Here is a 19411-nt window from a genome sequence, read left to right on the forward strand (position 1 = left end):
TCGGCCACCAAGCCCAGAGGATGATTGCACTCGGTGCCTTAAAGATCCTGCATTGACTCTCTCCTGCCTCCCTCTTCTCCCCTCTCATCTCCCTCTACTCCCCTCCACGCACTCCGCTACCTCCCTCCCTATCTCACCTCATTCGACTCCCCTCCACACACTCCCCTACCTCTCCCCCCTCTCTCATCGAACTCTGTCTGTCGCGCAGGAATCCGGCGGCGTGGAGCTGAGCTGCCTCTTCCAGGTGGACGAGTTCGGCTTCTTCCTGCGCTGGAAGAGTGAAGGAAAGGTGAAGGACAATGGGAACGGAGCGACGGCGGGATGAGTGAGCGAGTGGATGACGGAGCTTGATCTCGCTGAATTGGACGATTCCGTCGTGCGGCGTTCGATTCGATCGACCGTGTTCAGGATCCACTGCTGGGCGAAGGCCTTCCCACTCCGTCTGGGTCCTCGCACGGGGAGGGGGGGGTGGTTATTTGACCGTACATCTCCACGCTGGTCAATGCAAGTTGGTGACGTGTTTGTGGGCAATAGCGCCAGGATCACGCCCGTGATCCTGTCATCGGCCGTGCAAGTTAATATCGCGGCGGTAATGAGAACGTGTGATGCACTCGGATTAAAATGATATTCTCAAAAGGTGCTTGTCTCCCCGTGCCTGTCTCCCCGTGTCTTTCTCCCCGTGCCTGTCTCCCCGTGCCTGTCTCCCCGTGCCTGTCTCCCCGTGTCTGTCTCCCCGTGTCTTTCTCCCCGTGTCTATCTCCCCGTGTCTATCTCCCCGTGTCTGTCTCCTCGTGTCTGTCTCCCCGTGTCTGTCTCCCCGTGTCTGTCTCCCCGTGTCTGTCTCCTCTTGTCTATCTCCCCGTGTCTGTCTCCTCTTGTCTATCTCCACGTGTCTGTCTCCCCGTGTCTATCTCCCCTTGTCTGTCTCCCCGTGTCTGTCTCCCCGTGTCCATCTCCCCGTGGCCATCGTCACCGGCAGGAGGGGCAGGTGCTTGAAATCTCCCTCATCAGCAACGTTCGCTATGGAGCCGTGCCCAAGGTGAGCCTCGCTTGCTTCCTGCTGCCGCTCTGCACGGGAGGGCGGCCTCCTCGTGAGCTCACGCTGTGGCAGGAGGCCCACAGCGTGAGCCCGTCACCCCCACACGCACTTCCTACAACGACCACTTCCTACAGGCACCACCCCCCATGCACTTCCTACAGGGACCACCCCCCACGCACTTCCTACAACGACCACTTTCTACAGGGACCATCCCCACACGCACTTCCTACAGGGACCACTTTCTACAGGGACCATCCCCACACGCACTTCCTACAGGGACCACTTTCTACAGGGACCACCCCCACACGCACTTCCTACAGGGACCACTTTCTACAGGGACCACCCCCACACGCACTTCCTACAGGGACCACTTCCTACAGGGACCACTTTCTACAGGGACCACCCCCCACGCACTTCCTACAACGACCACTTTCTACAGGGACCACCCCCCACGCACTTCTTACAGCGACCACTTTCTACAGGGACCACCCCCACACGCACTTCTTACAGCGACCACATCCCTCCACCTCCTGCCCAATCTCCGCAGGACCCGAAGCTGCTCTCCGCCCTGGAGGCGGCGGGTGCGGCGGTGGCGGCGGCCGGCCACCCTGAGGTGGAGCTGGAGGGCCGCATCCTCTGCATCTGCAGCGGCGCCGACTTCGTCAACCTGAGCAACATGTACCTGGTGGCGGAGAGCGCCGACACGGCCAAGGTGACCGCCCGCGGCGCCGCCTCCCTGCTAGAGGGAGACGCTCCCCACCTCCATTGCCCCGTGGGTCTCACGTCCCTCTCTCCCCCCCCCTCCCTCTGCTCCCGTGCAGCGGTTGCCAGTAGACGTGACTGTAACTCCACTTGGTGTTGCGTCATTTGCGTTGTCCTGTGCACAGAAATGGCTCGAGAGCCTGAAGTCGATCATCCACAACTTCCGTGCCAACAACGTCTCGCCTATGACCTGCCTCCGCAAGCAGTGAGCGGCGCCGCCCACGCACCTCGCACGGCCACACGTGGCCACACGCGGCCTGGCCATGCACGGCCTAGCAACACGCGGCCACGCGGCCTAGCAACACGCGGCCACGCACGGCCACACTCGCGCATGCTCGCCATAGCCACACAGTGAATCCCTGTGTTGTCGCCATTGTCGTCTCTATTATTTTAATCAGGAGGTACATTTATTGATATTATTTGCTGACTCATCGCACAGAGACCCACACGCAGATAGCATACAGCGACCGGGCCCGCGCCCCGACTCACGGTCTGGGCCGGGCGTCGTGACCGTGGGGGGTTTTTGTCGCCGCGCTGCGTCACAATGAGGGGAAGCCCCTGAAGCACGGCCAGGAGCTGCGTCTCTGTGCCTTCTCATCACGGGAGGCGTGCTGTACGATTTGGGGCACTGCGTCTCATCACGGGAGGATTTCTGCACGATTTGGGGCACTGTGTCTCAGATATGTTGAAGAGGCGAGGAGTCAGTCATGGGCTTTTCACTCCCATCGAATGTGCTCGGGCTAAGTGACTGCCTTCGACGCTGGGCTGGTGACGACGATGGCGACGATGACGACGTTGATGGTGATGTTGACGATGAGACAATTATGATCGTGATGATTATGACGATGATGATGATAATGATGATGACGACGATGATGGCAACAATGATGATGATGATGACAATGGCGACGATGATGATAACGATGATAACAATGATGATGACGACGACGATGACAATGGCGACGATGCATGCGTTTCCATGTGAGTGCTGAACCAATCCCTCACTCACTCACTCACCGTGTGCCGCCCCCCCACTCTCTCCCGGTTTCTCAGCTGGATGAAGCTCTGCTTCCTGATGAACCCCAGCGGTCACATCCCCGTCAGAAGGTGAGGTTACCGCAGGCACTGGGTAGGGGGTGCTGCCCGCAATGCCCCAGGTCCCTCCCCTGCACCTGAGAGCTGAGCTGTGGTCTGACCTTCATCCTCATCCTCCCTCCCTTCCTCCCTTCCTCCCTTCCTCCCTCCCTCCCTCCCTCCCTCCCCCTCCTCCCTACAGCATCACGAGGACGTTTGCATCTGGGAAGACGGAGAAGGTGATATTCCAGGCCCTGAAGGAGCTGGGCCTGCCCAGTGGCAAGGTAAGCGGGTCCAGGGACAGATGCTGGGGCCAACTCCACCCTTCGCTCAGCAGCAGGTCGCTCCTTCTCCTCTGCTGCCCCCACAGTCTGGAACTCCCTTCCCTTGCCCTGCCCTCTGTTCAAGCCCAGGCTCAATTCCTCCCTCTCCTCCGCTGGACCGTGGCCGCTCCCCTCTCCGTGAAAATAAAAACTCAACGGGCACCACCACTCTCGTGCAGCGCGCTCGAGTTGCGGATGCGCGTCGTTATTTGACGCCCGCTGTGCGAACCCGCAAGCTCCGTGGCACGCGAGCTCCGTGGCACGCGAGCTCCGTGGCACGCGAGCTCCGTGACTCGCGAGCTCCGTGGCACGTGAGCTCCGTGGCACGCGAGCTCCGTGACTCGCGAGCTCCGTGGCACGCGAGCTCCGTGACTCGCGAGCTCCGTGGCACGCGAGCTCCGTGGCACATGAGCTCCGTGACTCGCGAGCTCCGTGGCTTGCGAGCTCCATGACACGCGAGCTCCGTGACACGTGAGCTCCGTGGCTTGCGAGCTGCGTGACTCGCGAGCTCCGTGACTCGCGAGCTCCGTGGCTTGCGAGCTCCGTGACTCGCGAGCTGCGTGACTCGCGAGCTCCGTGGCTTGCGAGCTGCGTGACTCGCGAGCTCCGTGACTCGCGAGCTCCGTGGCTTGCGAGCTCCGTGACTCGCGAGCTGCGTGACTCGCGAGCTGCGTGACTCGCGAGCTCCGTGACTCGCGAGCTCCGTGGCTTGCGAGCTCCGTGACTCGCGAGCTGCGTGACTCGCGAGCTCCATGACTCGCGAGCTCCGTGACTCGCGAGCTCCGTGGCTTGCGAGCTCCGTGGCGGTGGTGCTGAGCTTCAGAATCCGTCGCCATTGCCAGGTCGCGATTGAGCGTCGTCCCTCCCCCTCTCTCCGGTAACCGACTTAGCTGCGGCTTGCTTGGGAGGTGGCGCAGCGATGGATTAGTTCGGCGTTTCGCTTGCGTGGAGTCACGGCGGCGGTGGTGCCGCGTGAAGCGAAGCCGCCGGCTCCCCCCCACCTCGAGCGCTTGGTGGGAGGTGGAACGGGGGGGGGGGGCTGTGCCCCGTCGTTGTTTGTTGCGGGCGCTGTCGCGTTACGCCGGCTCGCTGAGCCCCGGTGTTGGTTTTGGCGGTCCCCGTGACGCCGCCTCCGAAGGCGCGGCTCCTGAATGTGGCTCTCGGGGGTGCAACAACGAACTCCCTCGACAGGGGGGCAGCTGGTGGGCCCCCCACTCCTCCGTTCTCCCGACTCACTTTTACTGAAATTGCTATGGGATTTTTTTACCCCGTATACACAAATAATATGTATCTTCTTGGTTCTTTCGGTAAAGTCACGTAGAAGGGAAATAATATAATAATAAAAATCAAACATAATAAAATAAAAAGTAGCCGTGCTCCTTGTGTTGTGGCCGAAACGTCGTGAGAATTTGATTTGATTATGTTTGATTTTTATTATTTATTATTTCCCTTCTACGTGATTTTACCGAAAGAACCAAGAAGATGAATCCCTGCGGTCACGAAAGCTTTAAATCGAAAAATAATATGTAGCCTATAACTCTACTATATATATTAGTAAACACACACACACACATCTATTATTATACAATAATATGTCGGCTATAACTACATATTGTAAAATAAACGACTTGGGCCTCCCTCTTTTCTCCCCACTCACTTTCAACTGATATAGCTACGCGATGTTTTTAACTTCGTATATAACAATAATATGTGAAGCGATAACTCTACTGTGTATACTATTTTGGTTTGCTGCACCGTGTATTGGGGTTTAGGGCAAGACAGTCTGACAATGAGAGTGTTAATACTATAAAATATGTAAAGGAAACGATGCTCACAAGCAAGTTGTCGTGCGTCTTGCTTGCATGCCGGGCCCCATCGGTCTAGGGTTTCTTCAAAAGGGGTTTGTGGATCTCCCAACTTCATTGCTGCTCTCTTGACACGATAGCCAGACGCGTCAATGGGGTCTTGGTCCACGGTAGACCGCAGCCCAACTGGGCCTCTACACACTGCCGCTCGTAGGGCCCCGACAACGATGACAACGATGATGACAACGATGACGACGATGATGACGATGACGCACAAAGAGCTCCCGTCATGCGCCCTGTCGGCCACCTTGCCATCGCCGCCGCCATCGTCGTTTCAGAACGAGGAGCTGGAACTGGCATCGTTCACCTTTGAGAAGTTCTACGAGCTCTACCACAAGATCTGCCCACGCACAGAGATCGAGGAGCTCTTCAGGAAGCTGTGAGTTCGTCTCGGGCACCTCCACCACCCCTCCCTCCCCCCGGGTGTCTGGAGTGGGGTCCCTTTAGACAACGCCTTGCCAAAACCGCGTGAGTGTGTGGGTCTCTTTGTGCTAGTGTGTGTTTCTGTGTTAGTGTATGTGAATACAGTGAGGGAAAAAAGTATTTGATCCCCTGCTGATTTTGTACGCTTGCCCACTGACAAAGAAATGATCAGTCTATAATTTTAATGGTATGTTTATTTGAACAGTGAGAGACAGAATAACAACAAAAAAATCCAGAAAAACGCATGTCAAAAAATTTCCAAGTTGATTTGCATTTCCCTGCGTTTGCGTCACTGTTGACCTCTCGGCGAACCGAGGGAGATGGTGTGTGTGTCTCTGTGTTAGTGTGTGGGTCTCTCTGTGTTCGTGTGTGGGTTTCTGTGTGAGTGTGTGTCTCTGTGTGAGTGTGTGTCTCTGTGTGAGTGTGTGTGTCTCTATGTTAGTGTGTGTGTTTTTATGTGAGTGTGTGTATCTCTGTGTGAGTGCGTGTCTCTGTTAGTGTGTGTGTCTCTGTTAGTGTGTGTGTCTCTGTGTGAGTGTGTGTGTCTCTGTGTTAGTGTGTGTGTCTCTGTTAGTGTGTGTGTTTCTATGTGAGTCTGTGTGTCTCTGTGTGAGTGTGTGTCTCTGTTAGTGTATGTGTCTCTGTGTTAGTGTGTGTCTCTGTGTTAGTGTGTGTCTCTGTGTTAGTGTGTGTCTCTCTGTGTTAGTGTGTGGGTGTCTCTATGTTAGTGTGTGTGTTTCTATGTGAGTGTGTGTATCTCTGTGTGAGTGTGTGTCTCTGTTAGTGTGTGTGTCTCTGTGTGAGTGTGTGTGTCTCTGTGTTAGTGTGTGTGTCTCTGTTAGTGTGTGTGTTTCTATGTGAGTCTGTGTGTCTCTGTTAGTGTGTGTGTCTCTGTTATTGTGTGTGTCTCTGTGTTATTGTGTGTGTTTCTATGTGAGTGTGTGTGTCTCTGTGTTAGTGTGTGTCTCTGTTAGTGTGTGTGTCTCTGTGTGAGTGTGTGTGTCTCTGTGTTAGTGTGTGTGTCTCTGTTAGTGTGTGTGTTTCTATGTGAGTCTGTGTGTCTCTGTTAGTGTGTGTGTCTCTGTTATTGTGTGTGTCTCTGTGTTATTGTGTGTGTTTCTGTGTTAGTGTGTGTGTCTCTGTGTTAGTGTGTGTTTCTACGTGAGTGTGTGTATATCTGTGTGAGTGTGTGTGTCTCTGTTAGTGTGTGTCTCTCTGTGTGAGTGTGTGTCTCTGTGTGAGTGTCTCTATGGAGGTGGGGTTGTACACTGCAGCTTTCCCTGCGTTTGCGTCACTGTTGACCTCTGCGGCGAACCGAGGGTAATGGACGCTCGCCTCGCGCGGAGGTCAAGCTCGGCCATCGTGTAATTATCGTCATGTGCCGGCGTCGTTTATAATTGCCTGTTGTCTACCGATTGACGCCCCTGCGGTGGCCAGGCTGGTGCGGAGGGAGGGGAAGGAGGGGAGGGAACGAGGGAGCGGTGGGTCGCTCGCTCTTGCCGGTCGCGCTCGGTGGAGACGCGGCCTCGCTCGTCGGTGTCAGCGCCCCCCGCCCCCCCCCCCCCCTTACAGGGAAACGTGAACGCTCGGTGGGATGGGCAGAGAAGTGACGACGATTGCCACCGATCCTCGCCGGTGTACGGTTTAGCGTTGGAGGGCGCACAGACTCCGCAGTCAACAGAACGGTGCAGAGTTGGCATCAAGACGAGCGTGGTCTCGTGAGGAACTCCGGACCAGAGTGTTGTCGAAGCCTCGTCTGTGGGTTTGGCCCGTAAACTCGTGTTCGGTCGCCATATCAATTGAGATGCAGTTGAGAGGCCCGAGCGGTTCCGGAATCGAGGCGACTGAGAGTGGTGCCGAGCCAAACCGATTGCTCCGAACGATGCCCTCCCTCCCGCCCCACCAGCGCCAACGCCGATTGGCCGGCCATCATCTCAAACGGGGAACGGCGACGGGGAACGTGAGAGAGCGGCGTCCCCGCTTCTCTCGTGACGCTCCGGCGAGCACAGCTTCTGGAGGCGTCGCGTTCATCGCTTTAATTCGCCGCCGATATTATCTGGCACGTGACGCCAGGGCCATTGGCTCAGCGTCCGTTCTTTTGAAAAAAATGCACTAATTTTTTTAATGCGGCTCCAGTCGAGCGGCACTTTTTCTGAACTGTCGTCCCCGTATCTCTCCACACCGGGAAATCCGGGCGGGTGGCTCAGCGGTAGAGCGAGCGGGAGAGGTTGTGATACCGCTGATGGATAGCCCTGCCCAGGAACTGAACCCATGCCGCCAGGTTCACAGCAGTGCAGTGCATCAACCACCGCTCCGTCGCTCCGCATTGTGAATTCGCACAGGAAGAGGGCACATTCGGTGCAGCAGCCGCATCACCGTCGACAGCTGAGCAAGCCTCTTCTCGCTTTTCACAGAATCTCTCTCGCCGGGGACATTTGCCGCCGCCGCTGCTGCTCTTGCGCTCGCCGTCGGCACTCCGGTGGTCGCCGTGTTCGGTTTTGTCGCCGGTTGGGGGGGAGGCGTTTCTGATTCTGACGGCAGTTTCCCCCCCCCCCCACCCAAAAGAGACAATCGGCACGGTAACAAGCTAACAGCTCGCGCGTGCGCGCGTGCGCGTGTGCGTGTTTGTCGGTTGGTTTCGTTCGCAGCAACGGAGGGGAGACGGATTACTTAACTGTAGAGCAGATAGTCGCCTTCCTCAACGAAGTAAGGCTCGACGTGTCCCCCGCCCCATCACCGCCCCTCCGCCCCTGCCCCCGAGGTGCTGGCACGGGGCCCCGCGGCCCCCTCCGAGCCCCCCCACCCCCCCCCCCGAGGCCCACCCGAGGTCCCGGCGTACGCGGAGTTGCCGCCGAGTATCGAGTGGCACCCCCTCCCCCACCGCCCTCCCCGCCGGGCCGCCGGCTCGCTGTGCGGTGTTTGGCGGCGAGGGGGGCCGCGTGGGACGGCCTCTGCCGGGACAAATTTGTTTGTCGTGAAAGGATTCGACCGATCTGGCCCGAAAACCACCACACGCACACAAACGGGGCGCGGGTGGCAGGGCCGAGCTCGCACGTAGTTGGTGGGGAGAGAACCGTGGGGACGACTCCTCGCGCCAGGACCTCCTCGTCATTTCACGCCATCGCTGCTTCCGCCAGACGTGCTCCTCCTCGGACTCCCCGTCACCCTGACCTGCAACCCCGTCCAGTGGCCCCCGTCTACGTCCCCCCTTAGAGCTTCGTCTCCCCGTTCCTCCCCCGTCGTTCCCGCGTACCTGGTCACGCCGTGTCCCCCGTGTCCCTCGTCGCTTCGTGTCGTCCCGCATGCAGCAGCAGCAGCCCCAGCGCTGATCCTTGTGCCCGTGCGCGTCGTGGTGTCGTGGCGTCGTCGGCATCGTGGTCGTCGTAACAGTCGTCAGCCTGTGTGTGTGCACTTGGGGAGCGGAGGTGCAGCGGTTAGCGCGCTGCGCTATGAATCCGGCGACACGAGTCTCTTCTATGTCGAATTGGCCTCAAATGAGCACCTGGTGCGGTGTGTAGTAAACATCGCCACTGGGAAGACAAAGGCGACTGGGCGTGGTGCTGGCCACCCACCCCCTCGTGTGCCACAGTGTCGCCCTTCATAGGTGCTACTCGCTAACAGCACTTGCCCCAACAGTTAGTTCAGGCTACAGTGGGGGTTCTTTGTCTTTGTGTATGTGCACATCTGAATACACCTGTCCGTACGTGCGTACGTGCGTACGTGCGTACGTGTGCAATACCTCTATGTGTGTGTGTGTGCTCCGCAGCACCAGCGCGACCCCCGGCTCAACGAGATCCTCTACCCGTTCTACGACGCACGCCAGGCGCAGCAGCTCATCGACGCACACGAGCCTGAGGCTCAGCTCCGCGACCAGGGTACGCTCGGACCGGGGGTACGATCGGACCGGGGGTACGATGGAACCGGGGATACGATCGGACCGGGGATACGATGGGACCGGGGGTACGATCGGACCGGGGGTACGATCAGGCACGCTGACGTCAGTGGTGGCTGCTCCAATGCGCAATCACGCCACGGTATGTGTGTGTGTGTGTTTGTACACGCAGCCATTGCGACATGGATTGACCCGGCGCTGTCCGGACGTTATCTTTGTGGAGGCAGAAGCGGCCGCTCGTAGGGCCCCGAGGAGGAGGGAGGGAGGCGTTGAGCCGGGATATGAACGAGGGGCCAGGGAGCCAACAGCAACGACGGCTGGGGGTGGGGGTAGGAAGAGACTTCCAGACTGTAGGGGCAGCACAGGAGAATAAGCGACCCCCCCAACCCACATACACCGAGCGAACGTTGACTCGGCACTTTGGCGAACGTTTCGCGCGCTTTAAATGTTCGCTGCAGCAATGGAGACGCCTGTGCCGCAAAGACACGCAGTGCGGAAACCTCGTACCCCCGCCCTCTCATCCGCACGGCCGGCACGGCGACTTGGGGCACCGCTCCTCCTCATCCCTCTCCTCATCCCTCTCATCATCATCACCGTCACCTCGTCATCCCAGCCTCCACATCTCGCTAGAGCCCGCAGGGAGAGGCTCCGTTTGGGACGGAGAGACGCCGTGACCTGCTGTCGGCGAGCAAAGCGGTTTCGCGATGACTCCTGAGTCGGCGTTGGCTGCGGCGGGTGTACGGGCCGGAGACGATAAACTCCGTAATGAGGCCGCTGCCGGGCTGAAGGGGGGGGGGGGGGGGGGGGGGTCGCCATCGTTACAGTTGGCAGCCGCTGAATGAGCAGCGCTCAAAGCTTTTTCAACGCAAATCGCCAAGTGACCCGTGCGGAAATATATTTTTTATCCCGGCTAATGCGGTGTGAATGTCCTGCAAGCTCGTTATGTTTCCCCGATCTTAAACGGTGGGGATTGTCTCATTGAGGGGCGGCGTCTCGTTGTTCCCCGCAGTGTGCCTGTTGTGGTGCCAGCTCTGTAGCGATGTGGGAGGGGGGGGGGGCGTTGTGTGTACGTGCATGTGCGGTCTGGGAGTTTGTGTCTGACTATATTCGTGTGTAGGCGTGTAGGCGTGTGTGTGTGGGGGGGGCGATAGTCTAGCGGTTAGCGCACTGCACTACGAACCTGGCGACCCGAGTTGAATTCCCGCTCGTGGCCAAAACCAGTGACGATTATCTGAACCGCTCCTGGGCTTCCCTTAGGTCGACTTAGCCTCAAATGAGTACCTGGTGCGGTGTGTAAACATCGCCACTGAGGAGACAAAGGCGGCCGGGCGTAATGCTGGCCACCCACCCCTTTGTGTGTTGTGCCGGCATTCATAGGTGCTCGCTAACAGCACTTGCCCTAACAGTCTGTTCAGGATATACGGATAATCTTTTACTTTGTCTTATTGTGTGTGGGAAGCGGCAGCACGGTGGTTAGAGTGCTTTGCAACAAACCCAGCTACCCGAATTGGAATCCCACTTATGGCCAACATTAGTGATGAATTTCTGAACCGATCCTGGGCCTCCCCTAGGTCGACTTGTCCTCAAACATTGCCACTGAGGAAACAGGCAGCTGGGCATGGTGCTGGCCACCTTCCTTTTTGCTCGCTAACAGCACTTGCCCCTCAGCCTTAAATGAATATCAGTTGTGGTTTGTAAACAGCATTGGGGAGACAAAAGCGGCCGGGTGTGGTGTATACCCACCAACCCCTTCGTGTGCTGTGCCGGCCTTTATAGCTGCTCGTGAACAGCTCCAACAGTCTGTTGAGGTTATATTCCTGTAAATGTGATCGTTAATTAGGATCGTCTTGCCGCGTCGCGTGGTCGCGTCGGGTGGTCGCGTGCCCAAGTCGTGTGACCGCGTCACATGGTCACGTGCCCGAATCGCGTCATTGTGGTGGCTGGCGGCTGTCGCTCCCCACAGGGCGGCTGTCGTACGACGGGCTGTGCCGCTACCTCATGTGCGACGACAACGCGCCCGTCTTCCTCGACCGCCTGGAGCTCTACCAGGACATGGAGCAGCCGCTCTCGCACTACTACATCAACTCCTCGCACAACACCTACCTCGTGGGCCGCCAGTTCGGGGGCAAGTCCTCGGTGGAGATGTACCGCCAGGTGCTGCTGGCCGGCTGCAGGTGAGGCCCCTGCCGACACAGCCCACCGACACGGCCCACCAACACGCCCACCGACAAGGCCCACCAACAAGGCCACGGACAAGGCCCACCGACAAGGCCCACTGACACGGCCACCGACAAGGCCACCGACACGGCCACCGAAACAGCCACTGGCAAGGGCCACCGCCGTCGCCACGCAGTGCAATTAGCGCGCGCGGTCAGCACACGCACCCCTCTGTCCGAATGATTATGTCCGATCCGGCAACCAGAACATCCCCGAGTCAACGTCATCCACTCCTCCCCCCCCACCTGCCGTCCATGCTGTCAGCTCCCTGCCCCTGCGCAAGTCCTGGCTCAAGGCCTTCCTCTTCTCCTCTGCCTATGACTGACCGACTCTTCTATAGGCTAAATGTGTATATGTAAACTACTAAACTAGATTTTTATTTTATTGCCAGGGTAAAGTCCACTGAGCTATATATAGCTTCTTTTTCAGAAGCGACCCTGGCCATCACGAATGATAGCTCAACGAAATGGACTATCATCAGGTGGAAATGTATAGCAGCCAAATAATCTAAACGTGTTGATGTTGATTCTAATTTTTAGGGGAAAATCGGAGGAACCGGAGAAAAATCCACGCGACCATGGGGAGAGAGAGGGAGAGACATGCAAACTCCAAATATCAAGCAGGCGTCAGGGTCAAGATCGAACCCACGACCTCCTGTATACCAGGCGAGGTAGTTAACATCTCTCCCCGTGTGTTCCCCACGTTACTCTGTGTACAGGTGCGTGGAGCTGGACTGCTGGGATGGGAAGGGGGAGGACCAGGAGCCAATCATCACGCACGGCAAGGCCATGTGCACCGACATCCTCTTCAAGGTACCGTGGGGCACAGCGTCAATGCACACGTGGACCCCCGCAGCACGTGTGTGTGTACACGTGTGTCTGTGTGTACACGTGTGTGTGTGTGTGTACACGTGTGTGTGTGTGTACACGTGTGTGTGTATACACGTGTGTGTGTGTGTACACGTGTGTCTGTGTGTACACGTGTGTGTGTGTGTACACGTGTGTGTGTGTGTACACGTGTGTGTGTGTGTGTGTACACGTGTGTGTGTACACGTGTGTGTGTGTATACACGTGTGTGTGTGTACACGTGTGTCTGTGTGTACACGTGTGTGTGTGTACACGTGTGTGTGTGTGTACACGTGTGTGTGTGTGTGTGGAGCGAGTGGTAGTGGTTAGCGCGCTGCACTACAAACCCGGCCACCCGAATTTGATTCCCGCTCACGGCCAACATCAGTGACGATTATCTGAACCGGTCCTCGGCCTCCCCTAGGTAGACTCAGCCACAAATGAGTACCTGGTGTGGTGTGTAAACATCGCCACTGGGGAGACAGAAGCGGCTGGGCGTGGTGCTGGTCACCCACTTACTCGTGTGCCATACCGGCCTTCATAGGTGCTGCTCGCTAACAGTACTTGCCCCAGCAGTCTGTTAAGGCTACACGGGGGATCTTTCTCTTTGTATTTTTGTGTGTGCACGTGCGCGTGTGTTTGCGTCCCCACAGGAGGTGATCCAGGCCATCAAGGAGACGGCGTTCGTGACGTCCATCTACCCGGTCATCCTGTCCTTCGAGAACCACTGCAGGTGCCCTCAACAACAACCCCCGTCCTCTAAAACCTCCGTCCTCTAGAACCACTGCCCCCTAGAACCTCTACTCACTAATCCCGCGGGCTACGGGTGTGTGTGACACCGCCCATATGTGTGGTCCTACCTCCTCGTGGTGCCGGACGGGCGACGCTGTCGTGGGGAGTACTGTCGGGGGAGGGCCAATTCCAATTGGCCTTTCCCCTCATGGCATTTGTAACCACCACAGCGGCCAAATGGGGGCTCTGGACGGGTGCGAGGGGCTGGTGACCCCTCCACCTTCAATTAATTACCACTAAACCATGACGACAAAATAAATAAGCCTGTGCCGGAGGCCCCGGGGGGACAGGCATCTATGACGTCTCCTGGCCAAACCCCATTTGGCGGAGCCAGGAGACTGAATCTTTACCCTCGAGTCTTCTCCAGAAACAACAAAAAATCACTACGTGTGGCCACGTGGAATGTTCAAACGCTCACTGCGGAGGAAAGGCTGCCACTCCTTTGTCGGGAGCTGGACTGGTATTGCCTGGATCTCTGTGGTATTCAGGTGGTCCGGTGGACCGGCTCTGGCTCCTGCCACCATGAGGAGTTGACAGTCCTCTTCTCGGGGCAGGAGACTGCCAAACAACAGGGAGTGGCTCTTCTTCTGAGGCTGCGTAGGAGGAAGTTACTCCCTGTGAGCAGCTGGCTGAGGTGCCATCTGTTGAGGAAGTACGCTGTGTGGAATATTCCTGGTCTGTCGCTCCGCACGAGGCTTCAGGTCTTCTCGGCCAGTCATTCCCTCCCTTCTCTACACTTGCGAAACGTGGACCCCCCTAATGGAACATTTTTGCCGGTGAGAACATTTTGGCTGGCCTGCCTACGATCCATCCTTGGGTTTAATCAGGATGGATTGTGTGAGGAGCTCACAAATCCTTGATAGATCTGGACAAAGTCCCATCGGTGAGCTCCTCTGGCAGGCAAGGCTGCGTTGGCTGGGCCATGTAGCCCACATGCCCATTCACCGCATGCCGAAACAGCTTTTGTTCGGCCAGATCGAGGGAGAAAAAGGGGCGCGGCACGGGCTAGAGAAGAGATTGAGTAATGTGGTACAGGAGGATGTGAAGCTGAGTGGACTTGCCGATGACTGCTACCAGCGGTGTCAAGATCGGCCTCTGTGGAGGAGGCTCGTGAAGGACGCTACTGAGCAGTTGGAGACAGTTGCTCTGCAACAACAATGGAGGCAGGAGGAGCGACGCTCACAACAACGAACGGAGCGCCGGGTGGCTAAAGTACAGCAAGTTGGCACAGTAGGGGGCACAGGTGGTGTATCAGCCAGTCCTCTCAGTCGATCTGTGGCGTCTGGATCTTCCCCGTGACCTCCTGCCAGCGGGCGTTCGACACTTCACGTGACCTCAAGGTGCACATAGCCTGGCACAAGCGTCGTGCTGACGTCACCGCCACTTAGTGGTGAATGGCGGTCGTTGTTGCTATTGGTGAGGCCCGCATGTGTCTGTGTGTGACACCCACGTGTGTATGTGTGTGACGCCCGCGTGTCTCTGTGTGTGACGTCCACGTGTGTCTGTGTGTGACGTCCACGTGTGGCTGTGTGTGACACCCACGTGTGTCTGTGTGTGACGTCCACGTGTGTCTGTGTATGACGTCCACGTGTGTCTGTGTGTGACGTCCACGTGTGTCTGTGTGTGACACCCACGTGTGTCTGTGTGTGACGTCCACGTGTGTCTGTGTGTGACGTCCACGTGTGTCTGTGTGTGACGTCCACGTGTGTCTGTGTGTGACGTCCACGTGTGTCTGTGTGTGACGTCCACGTGTGTCTGTGTGTGACGTCCACGTGTGTATGTGTGTGACACCCACGTGTGTCTGTGTGTGACGCCCACGTGTGTCTGTGTGTGACGCCCACGTGTGTCTGTGTGTGACGTCCACGTGTGTCTGTGTGTGACGTCCACGTGTGTCTGTGTGTGACACCCACGTGTGTCTGTGTGTGACGCCCACGTGTGTCTGTGTGTGACACCCACGTGTGTCTGTGTGTGACGTCCACGTGTGTCTGTGTGTGACGCCCACGTGTGTCTGTGTGTGACGTCCACGTGTGTCTGTGTGTGACACCCACGTGTGTCTGTGTGGTGACGTCCACGTGTGTCTGTGTGTGACGCCCACGTGTGTCTGTGTGTGACGCCCACGTGTGTCTGTGTGTGACGCCCACGTGTGTCTGTGTGTGACGTCCACGTGTGTCTGTGTGTGACGTCCACGTGTTGTCTGTGTGTGACACCCGCGTGTGTCTGTGTGTGACGTCCACGTGTGTCTGTGTGTGACACCCACGTGTGTCTGTGTGACACCCGCGTGTGTCTGTGTGTGACACCCGCGTGTGTCTGTGTGTGACGCCCACGTGTGTCTGTGTGTGACACCCACGTGTGTCTGTGTGTGACGTCCACGTGTGTCTGTGTGTGACGCCCACGTGTGTCTGTGTGTGACGTCCACGTGTGTCTGTGTGTGACACCCACGTGTGTCTGTGTGTGACACCCACGTGTGTCTGTGTGTGACACCCGCGTGTGTCTGTGTGTGACGTCCACGTGTGTCTGTGTGTGACACCCACGTGTGTCTGTGTGTGACGTCCACGTGTGTCTGTGTGTGACGCCCACGTGTGTCTGTGTGTGACGTCCACGTGTGTCTGTGTGTGACACCCACGTGTGTCTGTGTGGTGACGTCCACGTGTGTCTGTGTGTGACGCCCACGTGTGTCTGTGTGTGACGCCCACGTGTGTCTGTGTGTGACGCCCACGTGTGTCTGTGTGTGACGTCCACGTGTGTCTGTGTGTGACGTCCACGTGTTGTCTGTGTGTGACACCCGCGTGTGTCTGTGTGTGACGTCCACGTGTGTCTGTGTGTGACACCCACGTGTGTCTGTGTGACACCCGCGTGTGTCTGTGTGTGACACCCGCGTGTGTCTGTGTGTGACGTCCACGTGTGTCTGTGTGTGACACCCACGTGTGTCTGTGTGTGACACCCGCGTGTGTCTGTGTGTGACGTCCACGTGTGTCTGTGTGTGACACCCACGTGTGTCTGTGTGTGACACCCGCGTGTGTCTGTGTGTGACACCCACGTGTGTCTGTGTGTGACACCCGCGTGTGTCTGTGTGTGACGTCCACGTGTGTCTGTGTGTGACACCCGCGTGTGTCTGTGTGTGACACCCACGTGTGTCTGTGTGTGACGTCCGCGTGTGTCTGTGTGTGACGTCCGCGTGTGTCTGTGTGTGACACCCGCGTGTGTCTGTGTGTGACACCCGCGTGTGTCTGTGTGTAATGCCCGCGTGTGTCTGTGTGTGACGCCCACGTGTGTCTGTGTGTGACGTCCACGTGTGTCTGTGTGTAACGTCCGCGTGTGTCTGTGTGTGATGTCCACGTGTGTCTGTGTGTAACGTCCGCGTGTGTCTGTGTGTGATGCCCGCGTGTGTCTGTGTGTAACGTCCGCGTGTGTCTGTGTGTGACACCCGCGTGTGTCTGTGTGTGACACCCACGTGTGTCTGTGTGTGACGTCCGCGTGTGTCTGTGTGTGACGTCCGCGTGTGTCTGTGTGTGACACCCGCGTGTGTCTGTGTGTGACACCCGCGTGTGTCTGTGTGTAATGCCCGCGTGTGTCTGTGTGTGACGCCCACGTGTGTCTGTGTGTGACGTCCACGTGTGTCTGTGTGTAACGTCCGCGTGTGTCTGTGTGTGATGTCCACGTGTGTCTGTGTGTAACGTCCGCGTGTGTCTGTGTGTGATGCCCGCGTGTGTCTGTGTGTGACGCCCACGTGTATCTGTGTGTGACGTCCACGTGTGTCTGTGTGTGACGCCCACGTGTGTCTGTGTGTGACGCCCACGTGTGTCTGTGTGTGACGCCCGCGTGTGTCTGTGTGTGACGCCCACGTGTGTCTGTGTGTGACGCCCGCGTCGCTGTCTGATTGCGTGCCCCCCCCGCACAGCAAGCCGCAGCAGTACAAGATGGCGCGCTACTGCGAGGAGATCTTTGGAGATTTCCTCCTCAAGGAGCCGCTGGAAGGACACCCGGTGAGATGGCGGGGTGACCGTGTGTGCCTGCGTGCGTGCGTGTGCGTGTGTGTGCGTGCGTGCGTGCGTGGGTACACGTGGGTACGCGTGCGTGTGGCCGGGCCCTCCGTGTGTCGGTGGTGAAGCCCACGCCATCGTTATTGCCCTTGCTGATGTCGTTATTGCCCTTGCTGATGTCGTTATTGCCCTTGCTGATGTCGTTATTGTTGTTGTTGGCACTGTCATTGTCGTCGTTGTTGTTATTGTTGTTGTCGTTGTTGTCTTTGTTTTCGTCATTGTCATTGTTGTCTTTGTTGTCATTGTTGTTGTCATTGTTGTCTTTGCTTTCGTCGTTTTGATTATTGTTGTTGTTGTCGTCGTTGTCCTCACTGTGCAGCTGGAGTCGGGGCGACCTCTGCCCTCGCCCAACGACCTCCGTTACAAAATCCTCATCAAGAACAAGCGCCTGCGGCCTGAGGTGGAGTCCAGTAAGTGTGACGCGTGTGGCGGAGGTGGTCTCTGTCATCGTGATCGTGGTGATGATGGTCATGATTATTGACTGGATGACGATGGTGATTGTTTTGGTCATGATGATGGCGATGCCGATGACCTGCAACAGTGACGATGTTCATGATGATGGCAGCAGTGCGATGGTGATGATGTCGGTGATGGTGATGATGATGGCTATGACGTTCATGGAGCCGATGGTGATGTTAATATTGGTGATGGCGGCGGTGTGTTGATGGTGATGATGATGCAGAGCAGTTGGAGGCGTTCTGTCTGTTGACGGAGGGAGACCCCATGGCTCAGGCGAGCATCCTGGAGGAGGAGGCGGAGGATGAGGGAGAGACCGGTACTCACACACGCACTTACTTACACACACACTCACACGTACTCACACACACACGTACTCACACACCCGGCGCTCCGCTCGATGGTCAGTGGGCAGATCAGCTCTATGGTAGGTCCTGGTGTCAAGGACATGGGCCCGCATCCGCTGTTCCATCACTATGTAGTCTAGCAGATGTTCTTGCTTGGACCCGGCATGCATCCAGGATGTGGTGTGGATGCGCCGATGCCGGAACAGCGTGTTGGTAATTACAAGCCCATGGGCTGCACAAAAATCTAGCAGCCTCCTGCCATTGTTATTGAGCTGATCTGGCCCATGCCTTCCAATTACTCCAGACCAGGTGCCAGCATCATGACCAACTCGGGCTTTGAAGTCACCCAACAAGATGACTCAATCCCAAGGGGCCACTTTAGCCAGCACCTGTGACAAGAGGTCATAGAAAGCATCTGACTCATCGGCCTTGCCTGCATCCCTCCACGTATGTTCGTCTTCAGTGGGGGCATAAGTAACCACGATCACCACTCCTCGCCTCTGGTTGATGGGAAGGCAAGCCCAAAGTAGCCTGGGGCTTACAGCTTCCCACACTTCACTGCCACGCTCCCACGCCCGCTTCATTCTTTCATTCAGAAGAAGAGCCGCACCCTGTTGTTTGGCAGTCTCCTGCCCCGAGTAGAGGACTGTCCACCCCTCATGGTGGCAGGAGCCAGAGCCGGTCCACCAGACCTCCTGAATACTACAGAGATCCAGGCGGTACCGGTCCAGCTCCCGACAGAGAAGTGGCAGCCTCTCCTCCACGTGGCCACACGTAGTGGTTATTTGTTGTTTCTGGAGGAGGGTAAGGATTCAGTCTCCTGGCTCCACCAAACAGGGTTTGGCCAGGAGACGTCATAGATGCCAGGTCCCCCTGGGGCTTCCGGCACAAGCTTATTTATTACATTTTGTGGTGGTGGTTTAGTGGTAATTCATTGAAGGTGGAGGGTGTCACCAGCTCCTCGCACCAGTCCAAAGCCCCCATTTGGCCGCTGTGGTGGTTACAGACGCCATGAGGGGAAAGGCCAATCGGAATTGGCCCTCCCCCCACGGCACTGCCCAAGACAGCGTTGCCCGTCCGGCACCACAAGGAGGTAGGGGGTTGTTTTGGCAGACACATACAACAACAACAACGGCCATTCGCCACTAAGTGGTGGTGACGTCACCACGACGTTGTGCCAGGCCATGTGCACCTTGAGGCCACGTGAAGTGTCGAACGCCCGCTGGCAGGAGGTTACGGGGCAGACCCAGGTGCCACAGGTCGACTGACTGAGATGACTGGCTGATGCACCACCTGTTCCCCCTACTGTGCCAACTTGCTGTGCTTTAGGCACCCG

The 19411-nt window shown here is 57.4% G+C and overlaps 1 protein-coding gene across 3 annotated transcripts in view; it reads left to right on the forward strand.

Moving 5' to 3' along the window:
• The window catches only part of LOC144949129 (1-phosphatidylinositol 4,5-bisphosphate phosphodiesterase beta-4-like), an 86915-nt gene that overhangs the window by 20829 nt on the left and 46675 nt on the right, over positions 1-19411 (forward strand). For 2 of the 3 annotated variants that reach the window (XM_078878994.1, XM_078878995.1), the window contains exons 3-17: positions 209-289; positions 980-1039; positions 1587-1751; positions 1927-2006; positions 2855-2908; positions 3078-3159; positions 5342-5442; positions 8135-8192; positions 9253-9361; positions 11342-11552; positions 12314-12407; positions 13094-13173; positions 17131-17215; positions 17592-17682; positions 17937-18047. In XM_078878994.1, the coding sequence (XP_078735120.1) occupies positions 209-289; positions 980-1039; positions 1587-1751; positions 1927-2006; positions 2855-2908; positions 3078-3159; positions 5342-5442; positions 8135-8192; positions 9253-9361; positions 11342-11552; positions 12314-12407; positions 13094-13173; positions 17131-17215; positions 17592-17682; positions 17937-18047 (1462 nt within the window). The remainder of the gene's footprint in view (positions 1-208; positions 290-979; positions 1040-1586; positions 1752-1926; positions 2007-2854; positions 2909-3077; positions 3160-5341; positions 5443-8134; positions 8193-9252; positions 9362-11341; positions 11553-12313; positions 12408-13093; positions 13174-17130; positions 17216-17591; positions 17683-17936; positions 18048-19411) is intronic. The other variant, XM_078878996.1, reaches the window with a different exon arrangement.

This window comes from Lampetra fluviatilis, chromosome 52, assembly GCF_964198595.1.
Source record: "Lampetra fluviatilis chromosome 52, kcLamFluv1.1, whole genome shotgun sequence".
Taxonomy (NCBI): Eukaryota; Metazoa; Chordata; class Hyperoartia; order Petromyzontiformes; family Petromyzontidae; genus Lampetra; species Lampetra fluviatilis.